Below are 24,422 nucleotides of genomic sequence, written 5' to 3' on the forward strand. Positions count from 1 at the left end.
TCCCTGGTGGCTCGCTCTTGTTTGCTTCTCTCCCAGGAAGTCGATGACTCTAAGGTAAACTCTAGGGCAATTATGGATCCAGCTACTGCTTTTCTGGCAGATGCGGGCTGTTATTTTTATCTCTTCAGCCAGAGGAGCTGCTTCCCTAGTAGTGGCCAGCCATCGGCTATGGCTGAGAAATTGATTGGCCGATGCGACCTCCAAGGCTATTATCTCAAATTGCCCTTTAAAGGCTCACTCTTATTTGGGAGTGAGTTAGAGAAGCTGGCCAGTAAGTGGGGCGAATCTCCATTTCCTAATTTGCCAGAGGATGAGAAGCAGACGCCATGCTCTTAACATGAGAGGTTGTGCTAGAGAATCCAGGCGTTTTTTGCCCCTATAGAAGAATGTCCCTTCAGAGGACTCAATCTTTTCGTAGGTCTGTCTTTTCATGCTCGACAGCCAAGAAGGGGCACGGATTCAGGTAGTAGAACCTCCCAACCCTCCCAGTGAAGGTTTGCCAACCCATCCCAGGGATCAGGAGATAGGAGAGAGATGTCCCCTTATCAGAGGTGGGTTAAGATCACATCAGATTAATGGGTCCTGGAGGTGATATGAGAAGGATATGTGCTGGAGTTTCACAATGTTACTTGGGACATGTTCATGGTATCTCCCTGTCACTCATGAATAAGCAGGCAGTGGAAACTACATTGGCAAGGCTTCTCAGACTAAGAGCTGTGGTTCCAGTGCCCCCATCTCAAGAAAATATGGGTCAACATTCAATTTATTTCGTTATGCCCAAGAAGGAGGGCTCCTTTTGTCCCATCCTGGATCTCTAGGGTGTCAACAGTCATCCTCGGGTGACGCAATTTCGCATGGAAATATTGTGCTTGGTAATAATGGTCATGCAGTCAGGGGAATTTCTGACCTCTTTGGATCTGTCCAAAGCAGATCTTCATATTCCCATCTGTCTAGAGCATCGCTTTCTGCATTTCGCAGCTCTGGGATGCCATTATCAGTTTCAGGCCCTGCCCTTTGGGTTAGCCACCACTCCAAGGACCCTTCCAAGGTAATGGTGCTAGTAGCAGTGGAATTGAGAGAGGATGGGATTCTCGTACGCTTGTATTTGGATGACTGGCTGATTTGAGCCAAGTCATTGAAAGAGAGCTGCAGAGTGATTCGCAAGGTTATCTCCCTGTTGCAGGAGCTCGGCTAGGTGGTGAATCTGGCCAAGAGCAGTCTTCAGCCTGCTCAGTCATTGGAATACCTCTGGGTTCAGTTTGACATGAAGTAGGGTAAGGTTTTCCTGCCGGAAGCTCGAATTTAGAAAATGACACAGCTATGTCTGTTGTATACTCTGCATCCAGCTGTATGTTCTTACCTGCAAGTATTTGGCTTAATGATAGTGATCCTGGAAGTGGTCCCATGGGCAAGGGCACATATGCATCCTCTTCACTGCTCCCTTCTATCTCAGTGGAACCCGTAATCTCAGGACTACTCTATTCAGCTCCTTCTGTCGATGGAAGACTCCTCGCATCTGCAGTGGTGGCTGCAGTTGGATCATCTAAGGAAAGGAGTTTCCCTAGCACCACCGTACTGGCTAGTACTGACCACAGATACAAGCCTCGTTTGTTGGAGGGCTCACTGTCGGGAGCTGATGGCACAAGGGCACTGGAATGCGGAGGGATTTCTTTGGCATATCAATCAGCTGGAAGCCAGGTTGGACAGATTGGCATATTTGCAGTTCGGCAACAGGCTGCAGGGTTGGTCAGTCCAGATAATGTCTGATAATGCAGTGACTGTGGCTTATATCAATCATCAGGGAGGAACCAAGAGCCAGCAAGTATCGCTGGAAATAGATCAGTTTATGGAATGAGCAGAAGTGCATCTCCAGATCTCGGCCTCGCACATAGCAGGAAAAGACAATGTAAGAGCAGACTTCTCAGCAGGCAGAGTCTGGACCCAAGAGAATGGGCATTGTCAGGCGAGACATTTCAGCTGATTCTGTATCGCTGGGGTCCCCCACTTCTAAACCTGCTGATTACTTCTCACCACCGATGCTTCCAACATCGGCTGGGGAGCTCATGTCAACAATCTACAGACACAAGGATCTTGGTCTCCAGAGGAAGCCAAACACCAGATAAATTTCCTGGAACTTCGAGCAATCCGATATGCCCTCAGAGCTTTTCAGGATTCCCTATCAAATCAAGTAATCCTAATTCAGATGGACAACCAGGTGGCCATGTGGTACATCAACAAGCAGGGAGGCACAGGCTCCTTCCTTCTGTGTCAGGAAGCTGCGCAGATTTGGGCGGAAGCGCGCTCTCACTCAATATACCTCAGGGCTACCTACTTGCCGGCAGCGGACAATGTCTTGGCAGACAAACTGAGTCGTGTCTTCCAGCCACACGAGTGGTCGCTCAATCCATCGGTAGCGACCTCTCTTTTTCAGAAATGGGGATATCCCCAAATAGACCTCTTTGCGTCCCCTCAGAACCACAAAGTGGACAATTACTGCTCCCTAATTCGCAGCAAGTACTTTCGACCCAGAGATGCCTTCTCTCTCACATGGACAACCGGTCTGCTTTATGCATTCCCTCCACTTCCTCTTCTCTCGGACTCTCGTGAAGCTACGTCAGGACAAGGGAACCATGATCCTGATCGCACCTCACTGGCACCAAGCGTGGTTTCCCATACTCCAGGATCTCTCCATCCGCAGCCGCATTCCCTCAGAACGACTGATGCCTATTCCATCCCAATCTTCAAGCCTTGTCCCTGACGGCATGGATGTTGAAAGGTTAATCCTTCAACCACTTAACCTTTCAGATTCGGTTTCTTGTGTCCTGATTGCTTCACGAAAGCCTTCCACAAGAAAATCTTACTCCTATAAATGGAAAAGGTATACATCATGGTGCACTTCGCAGTCCCTTGATCCTTTTTCCTGTCCAATCCCAAAATTCTTGGACTACCTCTGGCATTTATCAGAATCCGGTCTCAAGACCTCTTCCATAAGAATGCATGTCAGTGCGGTAGCCGCCTTCCATAAAGGAATCGGGGACATCCCGATTTCGGTACAACCCCTTGTAACACATTTTCTTAAAGGCTTGCTCCATATCAAGCCACCTTTACGTCCTCCGGCCCCTTCTTGGGACCTTAACCTGGTTCTAGGTCGGCTCATGAAACCACCATTCGAACCTCTCCACTCATGTGACCTAAAATATCTCACATGGAAAGTGTTATTCCTTTTAGCTGTCACTTCTGTTCGCAGGGTTAGTGAGTTACAGGCCCTAGTCACCTATCCGCCTTACACTAAACTCCTGCAGGACCAGGCGGTACTCCGCACTCACCCTAGGTTTTTACCCAAGGTAGTTTTGGAGTTTCATATTAATCAATCCATCACACTACCTATCTTCTTCCCCAGGCCTCACTCCAACTCAGGAGAACAGACTCTGCATACCCTCGATTGCAAACGGGCTCTAGCATTCTATCTAGACCGTACAGTTGCCCACAGGAAGAGCACTCAATTATTCGTCTTTCCATCCAAACAAGCTAGGGCAACCTGTGGGTAAGCAATGCTCTTTCCTCCTGGTTGGCGGATTGTATATCTTTCTGCTATCAGCAAGCAGGCATTCCTTTTCAAGACCGTGTCAAAGCACACTCTGTGATGGCCATGGCGATTTCAGTAGCACACCTATGATCTGTGCCGCTTCCTGACATTTGCAGGGCTGCTACCTGGAGTTCACTTCATACTTTTGCAGCCCACTATTGCTTGGACAAAGCCGGAAGACAGGATTCCATCTTCGGCCAATCTGTCCTGCGTAACCTTTTTCCAACGTGATGTACCAACCCTTCCGCCTGCTCGGTGGGGTTCCGGATGCCCTCTACCAAATTCCACCCCAGTTGTTGTGCCTGTTGCATGCCTTTGGGTACATTTGGTGCAAGTTCGGACATTCTCAGCTCGGTACTCAGCCATATGTGAGGACTACCATCCTGCTTGTCCTGTGAGAAAGCAAATGTTGCTTACCTGTAACAGGTGTTCTCACAGGACAGCAGGATGTTAGTCCTCACGAAACCCGCCCGCCGCTCCGCGGTGTTGGGTTCGTTTTTATTTTATTTTTTCGGCACTACCTGTAGCTTTCAAAACAAGACTGAAGGGGGACCCCTGCTAGCTGCAGGGTTAGTGCCATGCTGGGCATGCCCAGTAGGAGCCAGTCAAAGTTCTAGAAACTTTGACAAAAGTTTTTCCGTGATTGGGCTCCGTTCTGTGACGTCACCCATATGTGAGGACTAACATCCTGCTGTCCTGTGAGAACACCTGTTACAGGTAAGCAACATTTGCTTTTTGTTGAGAGCGTTTGATTTGAAATCGCCACTTAGTAATTCAGCTTACCTGGTAGCTGGAACACATCTCCCTAAAATGAACTATGGAAAGGAGAATGGAGTAGCAGCCTAGTGGGCTATGAACCAGGGAAACCAGAGTTCAAATCCTACTACTTCTCGTTGTGACCTTGGGCAAGTCACTTTACCTTCCTTTGCATTTGTGAGCCCTCTGAGGATATGGAAATACCTATAGTACCTGAATGTAATTTTCTTTGAAGTGCCAAAAAGCAGAATAAATTAAAAAAAATAACTCTTAATGACCAAAATTAAGAATATAAATTGACTGTAAAGTGTTTTATTACCAAATATGGTAATCTAAGTGTATTTCTGAATGATAGCCTATAACGCAGCACTATCATTTGTGTTCTTGGCAAGGTATAATAGATTTATGTATCTTTATAAACAGTTGTATTTGGCAAAAACTGATTTTTAAACAGCTAGAGTGTAGTGGCAAATGTGCGCTGGTTTGCTGAGAAGTTGCAAGTATTACAAAATGCTGCTAGCTCAGCGCCAAACTTTTTTTTAAAGCTTTCAGTAGAAACTAAGATGAATATTTTTGCTTACTTGATTTCACTGTAACACTTTGCCAGATTGCACAAGCCTTGGCTGCTCTCAAAGTTGCATGCCTTTCTATATTTGGATTTGTTTTAATTTTGATGGTATAACGGTACTAAAAATGTTTAAACTAATTATGCTAACATTTTTATCATTTATGCTGAGATGGAGAGGAGCTGGAGATTTTTATTTTTCTGAATTTATTGCGTTATTAAAATCTGTGTACCAGATTCTTAAGGACCTTGATTTTCAATCCCCTCTTTCCCCAAAGAATTTCAAGGTTTATTGCATACCCAGGTGTGTTGCATGTCTTCTCATGGTTCCCAGTATATCCTGAGGGCTAGTTACCACGATCGATCGATTGGTGTTGGTCGCAGCAGCACAATGTCTGTGGAGGCGCTTTGCTTAAGACATTTTTTTTTTTTTTTAATTTGTTTTGGCAGCAACTGTGACTCCTTGGGCCTGCTCTCCCCAACACCCTTCCCTCTAGTCGTCTTGGTGGTGAGAAATGTTCCTACCACCTCTCCTCACACCGGCCCTGCCTCTCTCTGCCAGCAGGAAGCAGCCAGCAGATCTACTGCTGCCTCGCACTGCTCTTTGTTGCTAGACCTCCTCATGCTGGGTTTGACAAAAAACCCTTCTCCATTACTGGCGCCATTACTCCTACCATGTGACAGGGGCCGGCCAATGGCACGGATACCCTGTCACGTGCTAAGGGCAAAGGGCCGTTGGCGCCATTTTGATTAGTAGCAGCCGACTGCCCGAGAGCGGGAGACCGCTCCCGGGAGCCCAGCTGGACCACCAGGTACTTAAAAAAAAAAAAAAAAAAAAAAAAAAAGGTTTTGGGAGGGTGCGGGATTAGAATTAAATTTTAAGGGTCGGGGTGGGTTTGGGGTTTATTTTTAAGTGCCCTTTCTTTCCGCCCCCAACCCCTATTGGGTTTGGGGGCCCCCCGAATTCTGACAAGTTTGAAAATATCTTCCGATATTTTCAATCGTCAGAAAAACTATTCACATCCCTAGTTGTTAGGGATAATTTGGAAATCTTTAGTTCAGATGATTCTTTACTCATAGGTACATGGACTACATTTGCCTTTATTGGAACCTCTCTGTTGGGATGCTCTTACTTTCCTTTTTCATTAGCATCCTTCAAGTATACATTGCTCCGAACCATGCACTGCTGAGTGATTGTCGACTTTTCCCCCTTGTTCTAGTTTAAGAGCTCTATCTCCTTTTTAAAAGTTAGTGCCAGCAGCTTAGTTCCACTCTGGTTAAGGTGGAGCCCATCCTTTTGGAAAAGTCTCCCCCTTCCCCAAAACGTTCCCAGTTCCTTACAAAACTGAATCCCTCTTCTCTGCACCATTGTCTCATCCATGCATTGAGACTCAGGAGCTCTGCCTGCCTCTGGGGACCTGCGCATGGAACAGGAAGCATTTCAGAGAATGCCACCCTGGAGGTTCTGGATTTCAGCTTCCTACCTAAAAACCTAAATTTGGCTTCCAGAACCTCCCTTCCACATTTTCCTATGTTGTTGGTGCCCACATGTACCAACCCTGCCTGGATCCCCCCTGACCACCAATATAAGCAAAAGATTTTTTGGCTTAGAGTTGGCATGAGAGAGTGAGTCAGTGTTGGTGAACATGTGTGTAGAAAGTTTGAGCAACAACCCCCCACCCCCGTTTACCCACAACAATCTCAGGATGGCTGGGAAAAAAATTCCCAAATAGAGATTTTTTGAAAAGTCCTTATTAGTTCTTTATTGGGTATTTAAAATATTTATTTTAAAAGAGCAGACACATCAGTGTTTGGGAAAATTTAAACTTTTTGAGTGCTTTAATTATTGAATGTTCTAGTCATCTGCTGTTTTGAAATATTTTGTTACTGATTTATATTTCTTGACTTCATTGTTTTTGAGGAATGGTGGTGATATATCTTTTCCATTGTTGCCCTACTTATAGGGTCTGGCTTGTCCAGTTCACTTTTTGTCTGCACACTTTTTTATTTATTACTCTCTGGTCTCTTTATTCTGTATTTGAGGTTCTGTCTCTGTTCTGCATGTCTGACCAGCATGAGTTTCTGTGCAGGGATCTATAACAGCCTGACTTGTTCTGTTTTTCTAATAGGAAGTGCATTGGTGTGTTAGGGTCTGGTGAAATGTTTGCAGTGTTGCCTTTTCATAGGTAAACTTGTCACTGTTTAACTGCTGGCAGTTAATGCAGTAGTGATATAGGGGGTGTGCTGTATTTATGGTAATTGTTTTCTTGTACCTTCCTAAGGGCCAAGCCTTCACCCAGCTTGCTGTGTTATAAGCCAGGCCAGTTCCTAGTATCCTTTTTTTGTAGGGTTTTCTGGTTAGCAAATGATTTTTTACCTCTGAAGACTGTACTTTTGCATGTTCTTTTTTATGTAAAATCTGTGTTAAATGGATATTTTTAAAATTATATGCGGGGGGAAGGAGTGCAGGTCTGGAAGCTTCACCTGTGGAATCAGATGTTCCTGGAACCAATGCAGCCAGGTGGGAAAGCATCTTGAGCTGTGCTGCTTTTGATAATTGCTTTCCTCAGTCATGGCCAGGGCTTAATTTTTACTACCTATTTCTTTTTTTTCTTTTTTTTTTATAGCCCCAGAGGAACAGCTTGGATCAGTTTTTTGGTCACCCTCCCCTGGAGTAGGTAGGCAGAATAGAGGCTGGGAAAGCATAAAAGCAGCAAATTCTGTATAGCACACAGACCATGTGAATGCGCTGGCGTTGGTAGTGAGGGCAAGGGGAGGGCTGTGGAGAAGCTGAGGCACACTATGGTTGCAGAAAAGGAGGGGTGAGCCATGAGGGGAGTGCCTGTGCAGGGTTGGAGAGGCTTCTGAGAGAGCGAGAGAGAGAGAGAGACACCCTGGATAGAAAGGGCACTGCAGCTCTGTTTGCTCACACCTGGTCTAGGGTGTGCTCTCCTACTTAGTTATTTAGGGAAATTGTGAAACTTATGTTGGAGATATTTTAGCTGAATTCTGCCAGGCTCCATGTCACATGATGGACTTCTGAAGGGTCAGTTTGGCTTGCTTTTTTGGGAAATGAAACAGCTGCAGAGAGAGAACATAAGGATAAGGTTTGGGCTGATTTTTGAAAAAAATCTCTCAGGCTGATACTTTCCTGCAACCTGCCCCTAGCACTACCTGATCCAAAAATTATGATTATTTTTGCATAATGTATAAAATCTAAATATTTTCTACCCTCAGGAAAAATCATGATAAATCATACTAGCCTGACACCCTCCAGAACACAGTGTTCCTTTTTATAACCTCTGTTTTTACATCTCCATTCTCACTTGAATGATCTGCATTCAATATCTGAGCCCTTCACCATTGCAAGAGATTGTATCATAGGCATCGCTATGGGGTAGCAAGGGTTGGCAAGTGCCACCCCAGTGGATCAGATTGAGCAGGTGAAAGCATGGTGGCAGGATCACAGCAATTGAGCTGCCGCCTTCCTGCCCAGGTAGGGGCGGGGCCAGAAAATGTGTGTCGTGGGCCCATGCAGACGGGGAAGGAAGGAAGCCCAATCGTGCCGGAAGGAGCAGGAGGGTCTGGGCCCCATAGGCGGGAAGGAAATGTTAAACCTTGGAGGCCTCAGAGGAGAGCATCGTCGACACAGGCACCAGCTGGCCTATCCCCGGCTCAAGGGAGGAGCCAGCGCTGCCACAGCCAGGGCAAAGGGAAAGGCAGGAGTGGTGGCCGAGCCCTCTGGTGTGGCCAAGAGAGGAAGGAAGCAGCTGCTTCTGGCCAGCAGGGTTGCTGACCTAAGGAACAGAAAAGGCCAGGCAGGGCTCTCTGTGGAGTTAATTCTGCCAATGGCCTGAATAATAAGCGAAGAGGAGAAGCCTGGCTTCAGTGAGAGAGAGTGAGTGTGTGTATGAGCACACATGTATCAGCACCAGATTCCTGTCATGTGCCCAAAGGCAATTGGGGGAGGGAGAAGGGGCTGATACCCCCTTCTCCAAGTCGCAGTGTTGGTTCCATAACAGCTATAACAACTGGAAATTTAAAAAACATTCAGTGCAAGGCCTCCTGCAGCCTTCTCACACTGACAGGCTTTGTGGCACTCCACACTTTATACTAATTTGCAAGGTAGTGGGAATCCCTTGCATGGGGAGGGGGTGGGGTGCAGCAGGGCCCATCAGCACATGAGGGCTCCTGGAAGTCCCATAACTTTTTTTAACTTTTTTTTTTAATTTATTCTTAGTTTTTCCAATATTTGACAATATTAAACATGTCAATGAAAAGCATATTAGAAAACAAAACAAAGTAAGAATCTTGAGAATCAAATATACATTATAGCCAGATATACTCTCTGGTTCAATTGTCCTAATATAACATTAAATATCTATACCCTGACCATAGATTCGAAGTATACGATACTTAATATCCTTACTAAGTAATATGAGGGGAACCTAATTCAAAGGAGCTCTCCTGAGGCATGTAATAAAGAAATAAGGAGGGTAACCCATACTTATTTATTGCGATAACCCCTTAGCACGTGGCAGTCTCTATTAAAGCTTTTTGCATCCAGAAAGGACTTAAGATCAGAAGAGTTCATAATATATATACTTAATATTATTAATTCTCATAATGCACTTACAGGGATATCTTAGTCATCTGTGCACCAACTTTTCTTGCTTGTGGCACAAGACTTAAAAATTCTTTCTCTGCTGTGTACATTTAACTGCATCTAGGAGTAACCATATTTTTTGACCGTAATAAACCTCCTGTCTATTACGCAGAAACAATTTAAGCACTAAATCTCTATCAGAGGGGAATATAAATTTCACAAGCAATGTTCCACGTTTTACTACTTGTTCATCTCCAGATGGTTGTTCCAGCAAAGCAGATAAGTTCAGTGCCTGAGGTTCTACTTCACCATTGGGTTCCCGAGATGGTGGTTCATCTTCTTTATTAAAAGATACAAAATAAATCTTTACCAAAGGTGGAATAGCTTCCGGCTCTATTTTTAATACTTGTAGATATTTTCTAAACTGTTCATGTGGAGTGACACATTGAATCTGGGGAAAATTTATAACCCTGAGGTTCAAATATCTGATCTCATTTTCCATCTTCTCCATCTTCCTTTTCTGTAATGAATCCCCTTATATTAAATCAACTTGAACCTTTTGTACCTTAGCCATTTTCTGCTCAGTTTCCTGCAGCTTGACTGTGTGTAGGTCCAATTGTTCCGACATCTGAGAGCGTTTATGTCCGCCCCTGCAGTCGATTTGCTCTAAGGACGTTAATGCTATCCACACAGAGTCCAATCTGTAGGATTTGAAATTTTCCCTGTGACACCACTTGCCACACTTATATCTCCAGAACTTATCACCGTTCCATGATTACTGGAGGTATCTCCTCTCTCCTGTAGCGTCGACGCCTGCACCATCTCGTGGCGTCCTTCCTCACAATTCGGGGTACCTTTTTACCATGGGAAATATTAACTTTCCCTCTTACTTCATAGCTCGCTGATTCAGCTGGGGATCTCTCCTCCTGTGTATCTGCAGGCAGAAGTCCTGATGTTACTTTCCCTGGGCTGGATATCTCCAAAAGCCGTTTCATCGAAGGGTGGGGAGAGGGATATCTGCGCCCCAGGATTCAAAGATATCGATGAAGCTAAAGGCGCCGCCATTAGCTCTGTTGGCGGTATCTCAGTGCTTCCAGCTGGGGTTCTTCCGGGTTCAGCGGGAAAAAAGCTCTCTATTTTCTGTTGCATTCCAGCCAAAGTAGAAACAGAATCTTATTTTCCTTTTCGTTTTGTATGTGGCATAATTCTGAAGAATTCCGAAAAGCAGGTAAAAATTCACAGAAAGAGAGCCTCCTCGTTCCTCTCCTTCAAAGCGCCATCTTGGATTCCCCCCCCCCCCTTTTTTTTTTTAAACTATTTCTAGTTGGTGCTGCTGCTTTTGCTGTGGACGTGGCAAGTTGGCACTGCTTAAGGATACAAACATCATCACAACAGGCCCAAGTGAAAATATGGCAGCAGCGACAACACTCCAGCGCCTATAAAAATTTGGCACGGAAGGCAGTTGCATATGTCTAAAGGCCTGGAGAGCTTGCATGTTTGTAAGAGGAGTTTGTATGCTGTTCCATCCCCTCACTAATCCACAACAATCTCTGGGCATCTGAAAATCAAAAGTTCCCAGTTATGGAATGAGGGATTATTTTTCTGTATTTGTTTTAATTGTGTGGTATTGGTCTGATTTTTCACATTTTATTAGTGTTTGGGAAATGTATATTCATCAGGATACTGGGCTTGATGGACTTTTTGTGTGACCCAGTATGGCAAGCCTTATGTTCTTGATTTTATTTTGAGGAATGGTGATATTTCTGTTTTTCCATTGTTGCACTGCATACAGAGTCTGGCTGTGGTTTCCAGTTAAGCTTTTCTGCATGTTTGTCGCTTTATTCTGTATTTGGTGAGAGTCTTGAGTCCTGCATCTGTGACTAAGGTGAGGTAGTCTGCTAGTGTGTAGCTTCTGTAAGGATCTGTTAGTTCAGCCTGTTACGTTTTCCAGTGACCTAGGAGATGTATTGCTGTTTTGCCGTTCGAGACCTGGTGTAATATTGCTGTGCTCATTTCCTAGGTTGGATTATTGCTGTCTGAATTCTGGGAGTTAGTGCTCTTATAGCATGTTACAGAACTGGAGGTACAGGATTGAGATGGTCTCACCATGTGTAGACTCCACATGTTTCTTATATCCATATGGTGGAAGAACTAGTTGAATGAGGATATCGAAAACTGTTAATTGTAGTTTTACTGGAAAGATGAAACTGGCTGAGTTTCTTTAAATTGCAGAAGGCCCTTAGAACTTTTTCTTTTGTTTTTTTATAGCCAGTTTAAAAGTCAGGGAACCATGCTCTGGGGATGGGTATGATTTGTGGAAATTTCACTTTGGTATGCCCCTTCCTCAAATCTGTCTACAGACTCCCACAGGGTTGCATGTGTAAGAGGCTTGGCAATCAAGGCAACAGCAGAAAGTGCTATAGTACAACTCAAATCACTTTGAAAAGAAAGTACATTTTTTTTTCTGCTTTTTTTTGTCTGTGTGCTTTCTCTGGGCTGCTTGTTTTATGGGATTTTGTATTGTGGAAGCTGTGTAGTTTCAGCATGAAAGGGTTCAAATGAGAAGAGTATGTGTGAGGAAGCATTGGAGTACATATGTTGAGAGAGGTAAGTTGGCCAACGGAGGAAAACTAAGCAGCCAAGATGTGGGAAAAGGAGGGAATGCAAGTCCAATTCTAGCAAGAGCAGAAGGAAATGGGTGATAGTCAAATTCACTTCCCCAAAAATGACCTTTTCTAAGTGTTAAAGCTGAAGAGTCTGGGAAAGTAAATGGGTGGGAAAGAGAGATGGTCCCGTGGTCTCTTATTATTGCTGCCATGAGTAAGATTTAGCTTCAGGTCCCAAGCTTGGCTTCTGTTTCTTGAGGATGCTGGGTATCAACGTTCACAGCCTTGCACACCTCCCCTCCCCTCCCCCACACACATTCCAGAAAGAGGCCTCTGCTACCAGTTAGTGGTCTGACTTGGGGTAGATGTAATACCAGGTTCTCTGGAGGTAGCCATGCTTTGTGGACCCTGCCTGAGGACTGTTGCAATGGCTGGGCTAATAGAGGAGAGAGTAGAGCCCTCCCCCCCGCCCAAAACAAAAATAAGCAGGGGGAAAGCCCAGGTAGTTGCAATAGAAAATTTACAGCACTGTAGCCAAAGTAGAGGTTAGAAGTTGGCTCTGATTTTTGGCTGGAAGCTTTAAAAGGCTTGATAACTGCTGGGCCAGAAGCATGCAGGAGAAAAGTGTAAGGTGCAAACACAGGCCGATACAGTACTGACGAGGTAAAAAATGTGCATGTGTCTCCCGCGCCCGCTCCTTTAACGCACTCACAAATTGTTTTCTTATGTGATTCTGTATTCTAATAAGATGCTAATCAAAATGGCGCCAAAAGCGCGTGCGGAGGTTGAAAAAATAGCATCCATAACGCTACTGATTTTACTGTGTAAGACGTCTGTACAGTATCCCAGGTGCACTGGAGAATGGTTCTAACTTCAATACATGTCATATTTATATCAAGTGATTTTTCAATTCCAAATTTTACATGGTTTTAAAGGTTTTCATAGATCTTACCAAATATCATTTTCCCCCCCATAGTGACAGCAGTGGCGCGTCATAAATCCTGCCTTGGATGTATATAAATTGCTGCTCGCCATAAGACTGTCCGTTTTGTATTTGGGTCAGGATCATACAGACTGGTTTGAACTGGTGCTTTTCATATCAATCTAAACATTTAAAACATCGGCATCCCTTTACTCTGAACAGGTAAGAGACGCAGTCATGGATGCTTCTTTCAAGGAGGCCCCAGACGGATGCCCGGAGTCATGGATGTTCGGAAAGAGACAGGAACGTCCATGCTCGGAGGTCCCGCTACCTTTCCGGGCACTTCAGGCTGTAGCCCACCGCCGCAGGCCCCAGACGGATGCCAGGAGCCATGGAAAGAGGCTTCTTTGTTGTGACCCATAAATGCATGTACCAAATATCTGTTCATAGTAGCCATGTGGCCGGTACTCGGTTCATTTATCCCATATTTCTTCTGGGGTTTTTTTCCCCCCATTCAGACATTATGCCAGCAAAACGTACCATTTCACAGGTGGAGGCAGAGTCCAGTGATCTGCAACAGCAGGCAGGCACAAGTTGTAGAACCATCTAAGAAGCAAACACGTGATGCTCGCTTTTACGGATTTAGAAAAGGAGCTACTGTGCCGTGCTGTCTGCGAGAACTATAAAGTTTCTTCCAATCAAAGGTTTCTTGCTCCACGAAGAAATGGATTTGGGAGAGGATCGCACTGCATGTCCGCTCCCTTTGTTACGCCAGGGAGGTAAAACAGGTACAGCACTGGCGGTGCGGTGCGATACTCGAAAAGAGGTTAAAGAAAAGGCTGCCAAAATTGAGGCGGCAGCAAAGAGGACCGGTGGAGGGCCACCATGTCATATAGTCTTGCACCACTGGAGGAGCTTGTTCTCAGTACTGTGCGGCCAGAGGTCGTGGTCGGTGTGCCCGCACTGTACGGCGCGGACACCGGAGCAAGTAAAGGTATGCATTAGGAGATATCTTGTTTGCATTGCATGTTTTTCTTTTGGGCTCTCGGGAGGCAAACTGTTAAGAACTAGAACTTCAACCTATCTTTCTCCACAGATGGAGTCAATGAGGCTGATTGTGTTTTTGAAGATACCGAGTCCATTCCCACGCCAGAATTTGTTTTCCCTATGTCCAACGATGACTCCCCCCAGCAAACATTTACAGGATGGCGATACCCAGGAACTTATCACACTTAACCTGTTCGAAGTCTCTTCTGCAAGCCAGGGACATGAGGCATCATTACCCCTAGAGACATCTGAAGCATGGTCCCAGGTCCAGCGAGCTGCAGCACCATCTCCGCTAGAGGCTGCCGCGGCACCAGAACAGGAACAGGCAATTGTCACGCAACCTGGAAGAGGCATTATTCGGTATTGACTGGCTAAGCGAGCACTTTGTCCAGAATAACATCGGGACAGGACCAACACAACTTGATGCTCCAGGAACTCCAAGCCAACATCAGTGGGGCACTGGCTTCTCATTCGATGTTGATGAATGAACTGATCAGTGCCGTCAGATGTCTCCTCTGCTTTCATTCTCTTAACCACCCATAAGAATTAGTGAAATTTTTATCTGTTAAAGGAACGAATTCTGTTTCATATTTATGAGCACTTAAGTTAATTTATCACCCACACAAAGCATGATTTCTGTCTCCCTCTCTTCTCTAATCTGTCATGCCTCTCCCCTTGTATTATCATCCTTTGCACACCCCACCCCCTTTAACCACCATTACCACTTATAGCTTCTGTAACAACCAACTCTTTAAAATGTTTAAATAAAAATAAACTATTCGACATACAAAAATGTATATAAAAAATACAGTACAGTTTTTAAAAAAAATAAATATATATATTTCAAAACAATATCCAACAAAACAATGTGCGTATATATGTAAGGGAAGAGGCCATGCTGTGGGGGCAGAGGAGGAGCATAGTCATTGACTACGGGGAGACAGTGGCCATCCTAGAGGACCCCGGGACATAACCAGCATGCATAATTTTATAACATGTTTTGAGGAATGGTGCACAAGGCTGCAGGGGTCCACAAGGCAGATTTCTTCACCCACTAAGCCACAGCTCTTGTTCTTCATTCCTGTATGAGCCCTGCAGCCATATTGTTGTGAGTGCAAAGCACTGGACAAAAATGTACCCAACAAGATGGATGTCTCGAAGGCCACGGGGACTTCCTCTGCGTGCACGTCCTTTGTCTGCTTCACAACAGTAAACAGACATTTTGTTGTATCAGACGCCTATTGCTGTGGTCTTTCCAAGGTGTCCATGTCCACAGTTGTCTCGGCACGTACTATCTTCCCGATGACACCAACATAGACACTCCCTTGGCCAACACCTATAGAGGCCTCGGAACTTACCTCCCATGGGAAGGAAGCCTGGGCATTGAAAGTCGCCCTGAGCGCCTGCCAGGCCTCATCTGCCCGATCCTGGTCCCGTGGGTGCCCAGGGCGAAAATACAGGTGGTGCTCATCCCAGACTAACAGGTAGACCAGCAGCCTGAAGTTCCCCCTCTGAAGTTGGATAACCTTCCTTGCAGCATGGCTTCCCAACTGCATTCAAAATGGCTGTCTAGGCGTGGCTGCAGGGGAGGGATGTACATGTTCATACATGTGCATCCCTGCCTCTGGCGTCCTGCGAGACATCCCTGAAGGGCCCGCGGAGCCTCAGGGACACGAAATCTAGACGCCAAAGGAAGCCAAAATAATACAACATAAAAAATTGCCATGCTGGGTCAGACCAAGGGTCCATCAAGCCCTGCATCCTGTTTCCAACAGAGGCCAAAACAGGCCACAAGAACCTGGCAAGTACCCAAATACCAAGAAGATCCCATGCTACTGATGCAATTAATAGCAGTGGCTATTCCCTAAGTAAACTTGATTAATAGCAGTTAATGGACTATTTCTCCAAGAATTTGTCCAAACTGTGATGTAAATGACAGAGAACAGATAGTCAAATTAAAACAGATTTAAATTTTTTTTTAAAGCCAAAATTATACTTTTCAGTGCAGGGAACTTCTTTCATCCTTTGATCAGAGCTCCTGAAAGAAAACACAAGACAGGATTAAACTTCTGCTCTACAGGCATGAAAAGGATAATATCAAGCATTTTGCAGAGCTATGTAGTTGAATAAAGAAGCACGTCAATATCAAGAGATATAGGTATAATTGATAACTTAAAGGAGAAATAATTCTCAACGATCCTTCTGTGAACATCATACCCCTGTGCTGTTGTCCACCTCTGCAGCCGGTTCCAGAGGTGGATCTTGTGGAAAGTTTTCTGCAACATCAGCATCCACGCCAAATCGCAAACAAATGTTGAGGCATGCAGCAGGCTATAACAATGCTTGCCACCTTTTCAGCACTGTATTGCAGGGCTCCACCAGAGCAATCCAAGCATCTGAATCTGCCTTTCAGAACTCCAAAGGTCCTCTTGATCACATTTCTCATACTGGGATAAGCCTCACCGTAGCATTTTTCGACTGCAGTGTGTGGAGACTGGAGCGGAATTAGCATATAGGGCTTATGGCCATAGCCACCATCACCTATATGGGTTATAATCAGGAATGCATCCAAAAAGCACTTCACAGTGAGAACAGCAAGCAGAAACACATCACATAGAAATATTCATATACTCTATTGTTTACCTAACCATTCTAACGCCACAGTCCTTGACACATGGCAACATCTCATCGCTATCTAGAATCTCGCCCCATAGCCGATGTCACCTACTGAGCAGCCAGCCTTCACCATACCTCCCCTGTGGGGAAATGGGCTCCAAGGGATGTAGGTGTCATAGCTCCCAGGAAACCTTGCAACAACATTAAGAATTTGAAGGCACACATCACAAACGACGTGCACATTCATCAAATGGAATTGCTTGCGATTCCAGAAGGAACTCTCCTGTTCCAACGTTGGGGTCAATGCAATATGGGTGCAGTCTATAGCGCACCATACATTCGGCATCCCTGCAATAGCCATGAACCCACTGCAGATCTCTTGCAGTTGCACTGGATCATTAGGAAACATGATGTACTTCCTCCTCATGGCCTTCGAGACTTGTGCCAGATGCCATGAGAAGGAGGCCTGAGTCATACCCGCAACAATGCTAACCATACTCTCAGCCAAAACAGCAAAGTTGACCCAAGTTAGAGAGAGAGCACTATCTTTGGCAGGACCATTATTATGGAACACATTACCCCTGGAATTAAGGCTAATGAAGGACTTAAAACTCTTTAAAAAAGGCTTAAAAACATGGCTCTTCAAAAAAGCATTTCACAGTGAGGTAGCGGAATAACAACAAAGCAGGAAGTCAACAAGAGAAAAAAAGCAGAATTGCTTATTTTTATTATTTTCTCACAATTAAGTATTAAATTAGAAGACAGCTAATCATAAATGGTAACCACACCCATTCCCCATTTAAAGTATATGATTGAACTATGTAACCGTATAATAATGGCACTCTATGGATAATTGAGAAACCACATATTTGTGCCTGACTGTAAACCGTTGTGATGGTGCTCTACTATACGACGGTATAGAAAAGTTTTAAATAAACAAATAAATAAATGTAAAGTACCAAGAAGTTTCATCAACCCTGGCACAGCATGGATGCCACGGGGTCAAGGTCACTGCGCAGATCTTCATATAGGGCCAGGATTACTGGTACCTTTGCACTACATCTCACTTAGCCATGCCAAAGAGAGTTGTCCAAGGGCGAAAGATACATTGCGGACACGGTCTGCAGATAGCTCTGGCCTGTCCACCGATGGCTCCGGCCTGTGCACGTATGGCTCTGTCCTGCTGTGCCTGTATGAAAAACACAATAATCAGCATAACATAAAATTATATAAATATAAAATAGAAGCATTTGCAAGAATAGCCAGCATAAATGTTTTGGACATCTATGCACAGGCCGCAAAGCAGAGCCCACTGCTGCCACTTGAACGAATGGGTTGATGACATACATACACATAAATACACGTTTCCTCATGGGCAACAATTTTCTACCTCTTTTGGTCTTGCTGCTGGGTTCTCTTCTCCTCGGGTGTTGTCTGCAATCGCTCGCCTAGCATTTATTATTCTGGCTTTCATACGTAAGAAAAAGATCGCCAAAGCAAAAATGTTCACATAATCCATGATGCTATACGATGCGTCTGCCTGCCATGAACAGCGGCACCACACTAACGCCAGGTTTTAGGCCAGGCGCAAAACTTTTATACGTCAAAAAAAGTTGTTAGACACGCTATTGTGGATGTGCATTACTCTATCAAGGGTAGTAGCTAATCCGGTCATTAACATGCCACCTGCACGCGGCGGGTGCAATTTTCTTCGTCTGCTTTGGACGTGCTAATACCTATATCGAATAGTACGTCCGGATAACGCGTCTCAAACGTACGTCTAAATCGTGTAAAACGGTGCTGTAGCCTCACCGCGCTTTACTCTATCGGCCTGTATAAGGGAAGGGAGGGGCCAAGTTGTAGGACAAAGTAGAATACACAAGGCAGGAGGGCGACATTTCACACTTGTTATTAGTGTTTCTTGTTTGATCTCTGAGGGCAAGGAAGCAAGCATCCTTCTGTATGAATTATCTTTTTGAAGATGAGGAATAGTGAGTCCAGAGTAATGTTTTAATGCTACCCTATTAAATGGTTTTTCTTCTTGACTTTATTTGGAGCCCTGTTATAGTTTTATACAACAAATGGTAATGTGTAAATTTTAGAGTTAAGCGCAAATCTACAGATTTTGCAATTGGCAGCAAGCCTGATGAACATCCTGGGGTGGGGGAGGTATGCAATAAGATGAGCAACTCCCTGATAAAACAGAGATCATGATAAATCAGACGCTTTTTTTTGTGGGGAGGGTGGGTGTTTGATTTTAATTTTGGCTCCTGTCTTGCTCTTTCTGTGCTGTGGCCCAGGTTCCTGTTCTCTCCTCTGGGCCATCCAGCAGGCAGGGAGCAGCACTGCTCAGTTTCCTCTGTTTCATTAGCCTGGGCAGCTCGGAGTGAGGAAAGAGACTAGCAGTGGAGAGGTATTTGTGTATTCAGTTCTGGTGCCTGGCAGGTGGTGGTGGGGGAGCCGACCACTCGACAGAGAGAGAGAGAGGTGGGGGGGTCCTTAGTCTGCACTGGAGAGGGGGGTTGGGTGCAGGGATCCCCTAATTGCTTATTTGGTGGCTGCACAGTGTCCGTGACCAGGCAGCATGGCAGCTGTTTTGAGCAGTCGCAGAACTGGTTTTTTTTTTGGCAAAAGTTCAGTATATTTTTTTTTCTCTTAGAAAAATGAACCATAATAGTAGGGTGAGAGTCGACTATAGTTGTGTCCTCACATAGGAATAAACTTTGCTATTTGTGTATGTGGTGAAGGAAAAAAAATTCATTTTAATGACTATGCCTATAGATTGAGATGGTTTCTGCTGTTCATTAATGCTGGTTGATTGACTGCTGCTATAGTTACATGTTCTAATATACAGGAAACCTGTTGTATGGCCCCTGCCATACAATAGTGAGATTAATAGTACTTGAGCTGTTTGTTACTTTCTACAGGGAAAAATGGCTTACAAGATCACAGTGTGCCTTGATAACTGTCTTTGTGTTGGCTGGCCTAGCCACACCAGATTTGCAGGACATGGGGACGAGGGTCCCAGAGGAATCTGACAGGGATATGATTTTGGATGCAAACGGGCTCTGCACAGTTTGGATTGCAAGAGGGCCTTAGCTTTCTACCTCGGATGGACAGCAGGCCACATGCAGTCCACGCAGCTCTTCATCGTTCGATAAGAAGAGATTGGGAGTTGCGGTTGCCAAGCAGACTATCGAACTGGCTGGCGGATTATGTTTCCGTCAGCTTTGCGCAGGCGGCCGTGTCAAGGCACACTCTGGGAGCCATGGCTTCGGTAGCCCACTTGCAAGTAGTTCTGATAGCCGAAATCTGCAAGGCTGCGATGTGGAGCTTCCCTCCACATGTTTGCTGCCCATTTACCGTCTGGACAGGGAAGGCCGACATGATAGCAGCTTTGGCCAATCTGTCCTTCGGAATCTTTCATCTGTAGAACCCAACTCTTCCTGCCATGGGCCCATTTTCGTGTTCAGGCGCTCTCCCTCTGTTTCCAGCAGCACTGTTTTTTGTGCCCATTGGCACCAGATTAGGTGTCTGATCTTCTTGTTGCTTGGGAGCAGCCTATAGCTTGGTATTCACCCAATGTTGAGTACCATCCTGCTTATCCTAGGAGGAGACAGCAGAGTTGCTTACCTGTCTCCTAGGACAGCAGAACGTTAGTCCTCATGAAACCTGCTCACCACCCCGCGGAGTTGGGTTTCATTATGTTTGTTTTTTATTTTTTCGTAATCCTATGTTATGAGACTGAAGAGGGACCCCGCTTGGACATGTGGATAGTGGCACGATGGGCATGCTCAGTGTGCCGGTCAAAGCTTCTTGACATAAGGTTTTCTGTGCTGGGCTCCATCCGATGTCACCCATGTGTGAGGACTTAACATCCTACTGTCCTAGGAGAACACCTGTTACAGGTAAGCAAGTTTACTTTCTTTACGAAAAGAAGAGTGCCTTCTGGGCATTCCTCGTAGTGAAAAGGGACGGTGTCAGGGAGCAAGGTTAGTGTGGGGACCATTGAAGTATTCATGGAGTGCCCTGGTTGAAAACCCCGCACACCTGCTTTTCACACTATAAAAACTGGTTGCCCCATGAAGCTTTACAGAGGATAGCGAATGTAGTCATGTGCTTGCCGTACTAATACAGACAGTATCCAAGAAACAATTTAAGCAGGGAGTTCGGCGATAGCCTTGAAAGTGATTGTGCCAGCGAAATCAGTGGTGAATATCTCTAGTTTTCTCGTGCCCCTTATTTTAGTGGATTTAATTTAGAAAACATTCATTGGCAATTCTTGGTGCAATTGGTGGGGGAGTACACTTTGCCTGCTTGTGGTGTTACAGAGAAAATGGGCAGATGCAGATGTACCGAATCTTTAATATTTTTTATTGCTGTGCAAAATCCATAACCATGGAGAGGTTATCTTCCAGTTCAGTTTTAATTTGTCATAATGAACAACGCTGAGATTCTTAGGGGGGAAAAAAAAAGGTATTGGAGGTTTAACAGATTATGTAAGGCACAGTTCTTGCATTTTGTAATTTTGCTTCTTGCTCAGTTTTAAATAGCGCTTTTGACATTACGCAATATAAAATGTAGATATGTGTGTGTGTGTATATGTGTATCTAATAATTTATTTATTTTTTTTTTTTGCACCAGTAGAGATTTTAAGTGCACATAGGGCAGCCTGTGTTGGCATTTAACCATGATACTAGGATTAACATATTGTCCTCACCCTGCCCCACCACCACCACTATGCTGCGGCATTGTGCATATCGAGAGAAGTGCTCCCTTCTGAAATGACACACTGTAACACTTCATATTCAAAATGTCCTATCCAAGTAGTAGAAATACGTTACCCCGATCACCTTCTGAGATCTCCCAGCATGAGTCCATTAATCAGCAGAACCCACATGTGCTTACATCTGTCAAGTTGAGAGCGAAGGAGTAGGAGTTTCCAAGAACCAACAATTGTATAATCACAGGAATGAAATTAGGGTTAACTGATTTTTCCACTCTTTGAAGCATATGTTCTAATTGCCTAGAGAATTATTAGAAGAGAAGCAGCTTGGTAGCAGTTCTTTCACACGGTGATCCAGATTTAAAATATTTTAATCACTGTTCAGTTGTGTGGCAGGAGAGCAATTCAGACATGTGTCTGTGAACCAGGCCCTCTCTTCTCCTAAAGTCCTTAAGGGCTGGCTTTCGTTTTGAAGGATCACATTGTCTTACACTGCAACATGTCATCAAGGGTATTGCATATTGGTGTTCAGTTTTGAAGGTCTATAAAAAGTGGGAGCATCAGTACTGTCTGTCAGGAGTAAAACTGTATTTGCATCATTTGGCCCAGAATACTTAAAAGTGGGAACTGTGTTGTCGCTTGAACCAATTCTTCTCTAGTAAAGAATTCTTTTTCTTTTTTTTAGATGTGAAAAAGGATTGGTCAGATCATGCTCTGTGGTGGGAAAAGAAGAGAACCTGGCTCCTGAAAACTCACTGGACCTTGGACAAATACGGCATACAGGCTGACGCTAAGCTCCAGTTCACCCCTCAGCACAAACTGCTCCGCCTGCAGCTCCCCAATATGAAGTATGTAAAGGTGAAAGTCAACTTCTCAGACAGAGTTTTCAAAGCGGTCTTTGACATCTGTAAAATTTTCAGTAAGTATTGCAAAGCACGCCTGTAGAGTTGGGGGAGGGAAGAGGCGCTCTGAGAGAGAGGGATTCCTGGCACGTGCCAAGTAGCAAAGTGCTTTTGACACCACAGTGTTGAAAATGAATCACGCCATCTCTTCCAGTCTTAAGTGCCTGAAATACCACAATTTCTGCTTTTGAAAAAGCATGCATTGTACCTGGAGAAGGTGCCGGAAACGAATATCGTGAGCACAGCCCCTGGCTTTGTGGCAATTAAGTGACAGGTTTGGAAAATGTTTCGCATATCACTATGCAAAACCAGTTTTTATTAAATCTTTTACACTTGTATTTAAACTTAGTGGTAAATTTTTATTTATTTTTACAATCATGTAAAAGGTGTCACTCTTTTTGTTTTGAAATACAAACTCCTAGTCTTTTGGAGTATGAGCTTACGATGCTGAAACTGCTCAGCATCAGCAGTGTGTTTCATGCTGTTTGAAATTTAATGCTGTCTTCCAGCTGTGGCGCATAGCTGCAGAGTGCCAAAAAACATCCAGTTCTTTGTCAGCTAGTGTATGTTGGCCACATGTATAGGTGCAAGAACCACTTGTATAAAAACACAATTTTCCTAAAGGCATGTAACTCTAGGAGTCTTATCAAAAGCATCTTTGGTTTAATTTAAGGGGAATATTCAAGGGATGAAACATTGACTACCTGCTCTGTCTGCTTCAGCCTTTCCCTTCTCCTCCAGTTTTCTTCAGTAGGAGAGAGGGGGAATAACAGGAGGGCTGTAATAGGGAGTAGAGTGGCACTACTATTAAATCACTTCTGTAGTGCTACTTGACATAAGCAGCACTGTAGAAAACCACACGAGGCCCAGAGGACAGGACAGAGGGCAAAACTTGAAAATGTCATTTATTGAAAAAAAAAATGGTTACATTAGTAAGGCTGTAAGCAAGGTAATCTGGGTTAAGATTTAAAAGCAGCCTAAAAAAAGTGTGTATTTAAATTGGATTTGAGTAAGACAAGAGGGAACATGATGCATCAACTTATGAAGCCTCTTCCAAACATATGTTGCAGTAAGGTGGAAAGCAAGGAATGGGGAGTTGGTGAATGAGCAGATGGGCATTGATAGGAGTGATTTACCTGATGAGTGGAATTCAAGAGGAGGGGGGGTATAGGGAGAGGTGGGGAGTAGCAGCAGTGATAGTTCTAGTGGGTGAGTAAGAGGAGGGGACGGATAGGGAGCTATTTTATTGACGTGAGAAGAGTTACATGGGTGTAGCAACTTTTGGCAAAATTGTGCAGCTGAATTTTGGATTGATTGCAATGGAGTGAGATGGTTCACTGGGAGACTTGCAAGGGGCAGGTTGCAGTAGTCAAAGCAGGAGGTGATAAGTGAATAAGAAATGTGGTGGGGTATTCAGACAGGAAGGGATGGATTTTGGTGATGTGATAGAGAAACAAATGACTATTAGTGTCTTGGGTATGTGTAGAGAAGAGGAGAGGGGAATTGAAGATGATTCCAGTGTTACAGGCTAAGTGACTGCAAGAATGACAGAAATAGAGACGAGAGGAAGTGAGTTCGGGGGTGGGAGGGAAGATGACCTCTGTCTTGGCCAAGTTTGCTACATGGATGTCCCACCATCACCTCAGTCAGACAAGCAGGCCTAGATTTGGGACTGAATTCCTGATGAAATTTCTGGTGTAGAGAGGTAGATCTGGGAATCAACATAAAGATGGAAAGCCATGGAAGAGATTTGAGCTAATCTACTCCAGCCTCATCCAGTTCCCTGCATCCTGCCTGGAGTTGAAGTAGCTGGAACAGAAAACCATAGCTGAGAACGGAACACACTGCGGGCACTATTTAGCTTCCTTCAGATTGAATTATGTTGTGGGGATTCTTCAGGTTTGGTTGTGCATGAAGTTTAAGCTATGCATTAATAGGCTAATTATGCATTTCTCGCTATGGCTGCAGAATTGTGGGAACTTGGAAGCACTGATTAATAAGCATTATGAATTTTGGCTCTTAGGGGTAGATTTTCAAAGGGTTACGCGTGTAACCCCGAAAACCTGCTCCTGCGCGCGCTGAGCCTATTT

General features: G+C 44.7%; 1 protein-coding gene across 8 annotated transcripts in view; it reads left to right on the forward strand.

Annotated features, from left to right (window-relative positions):
- FERMT2 (fermitin family member 2) overlaps nt 1-24,422 on the forward strand; it is a 242,672-nt gene that overhangs the window by 70,255 nt on the left and 147,995 nt on the right. For all 8 annotated transcript variants that reach the window (XM_029598311.1, XM_029598304.1, XM_029598302.1 and 5 more), the window contains exon 3: nt 22,116-22,349. In XM_029598311.1, the coding sequence (XP_029454171.1) occupies nt 22,116-22,349 (234 nt within the window). The remainder of the gene's footprint in view (nt 1-22,115; nt 22,350-24,422) is intronic.

This window comes from Rhinatrema bivittatum, chromosome 4 (assembly GCF_901001135.1).
Source record: "Rhinatrema bivittatum chromosome 4, aRhiBiv1.1, whole genome shotgun sequence".
Lineage (NCBI taxonomy): Eukaryota > Metazoa > Chordata > Amphibia > Gymnophiona > Rhinatrematidae > Rhinatrema > Rhinatrema bivittatum.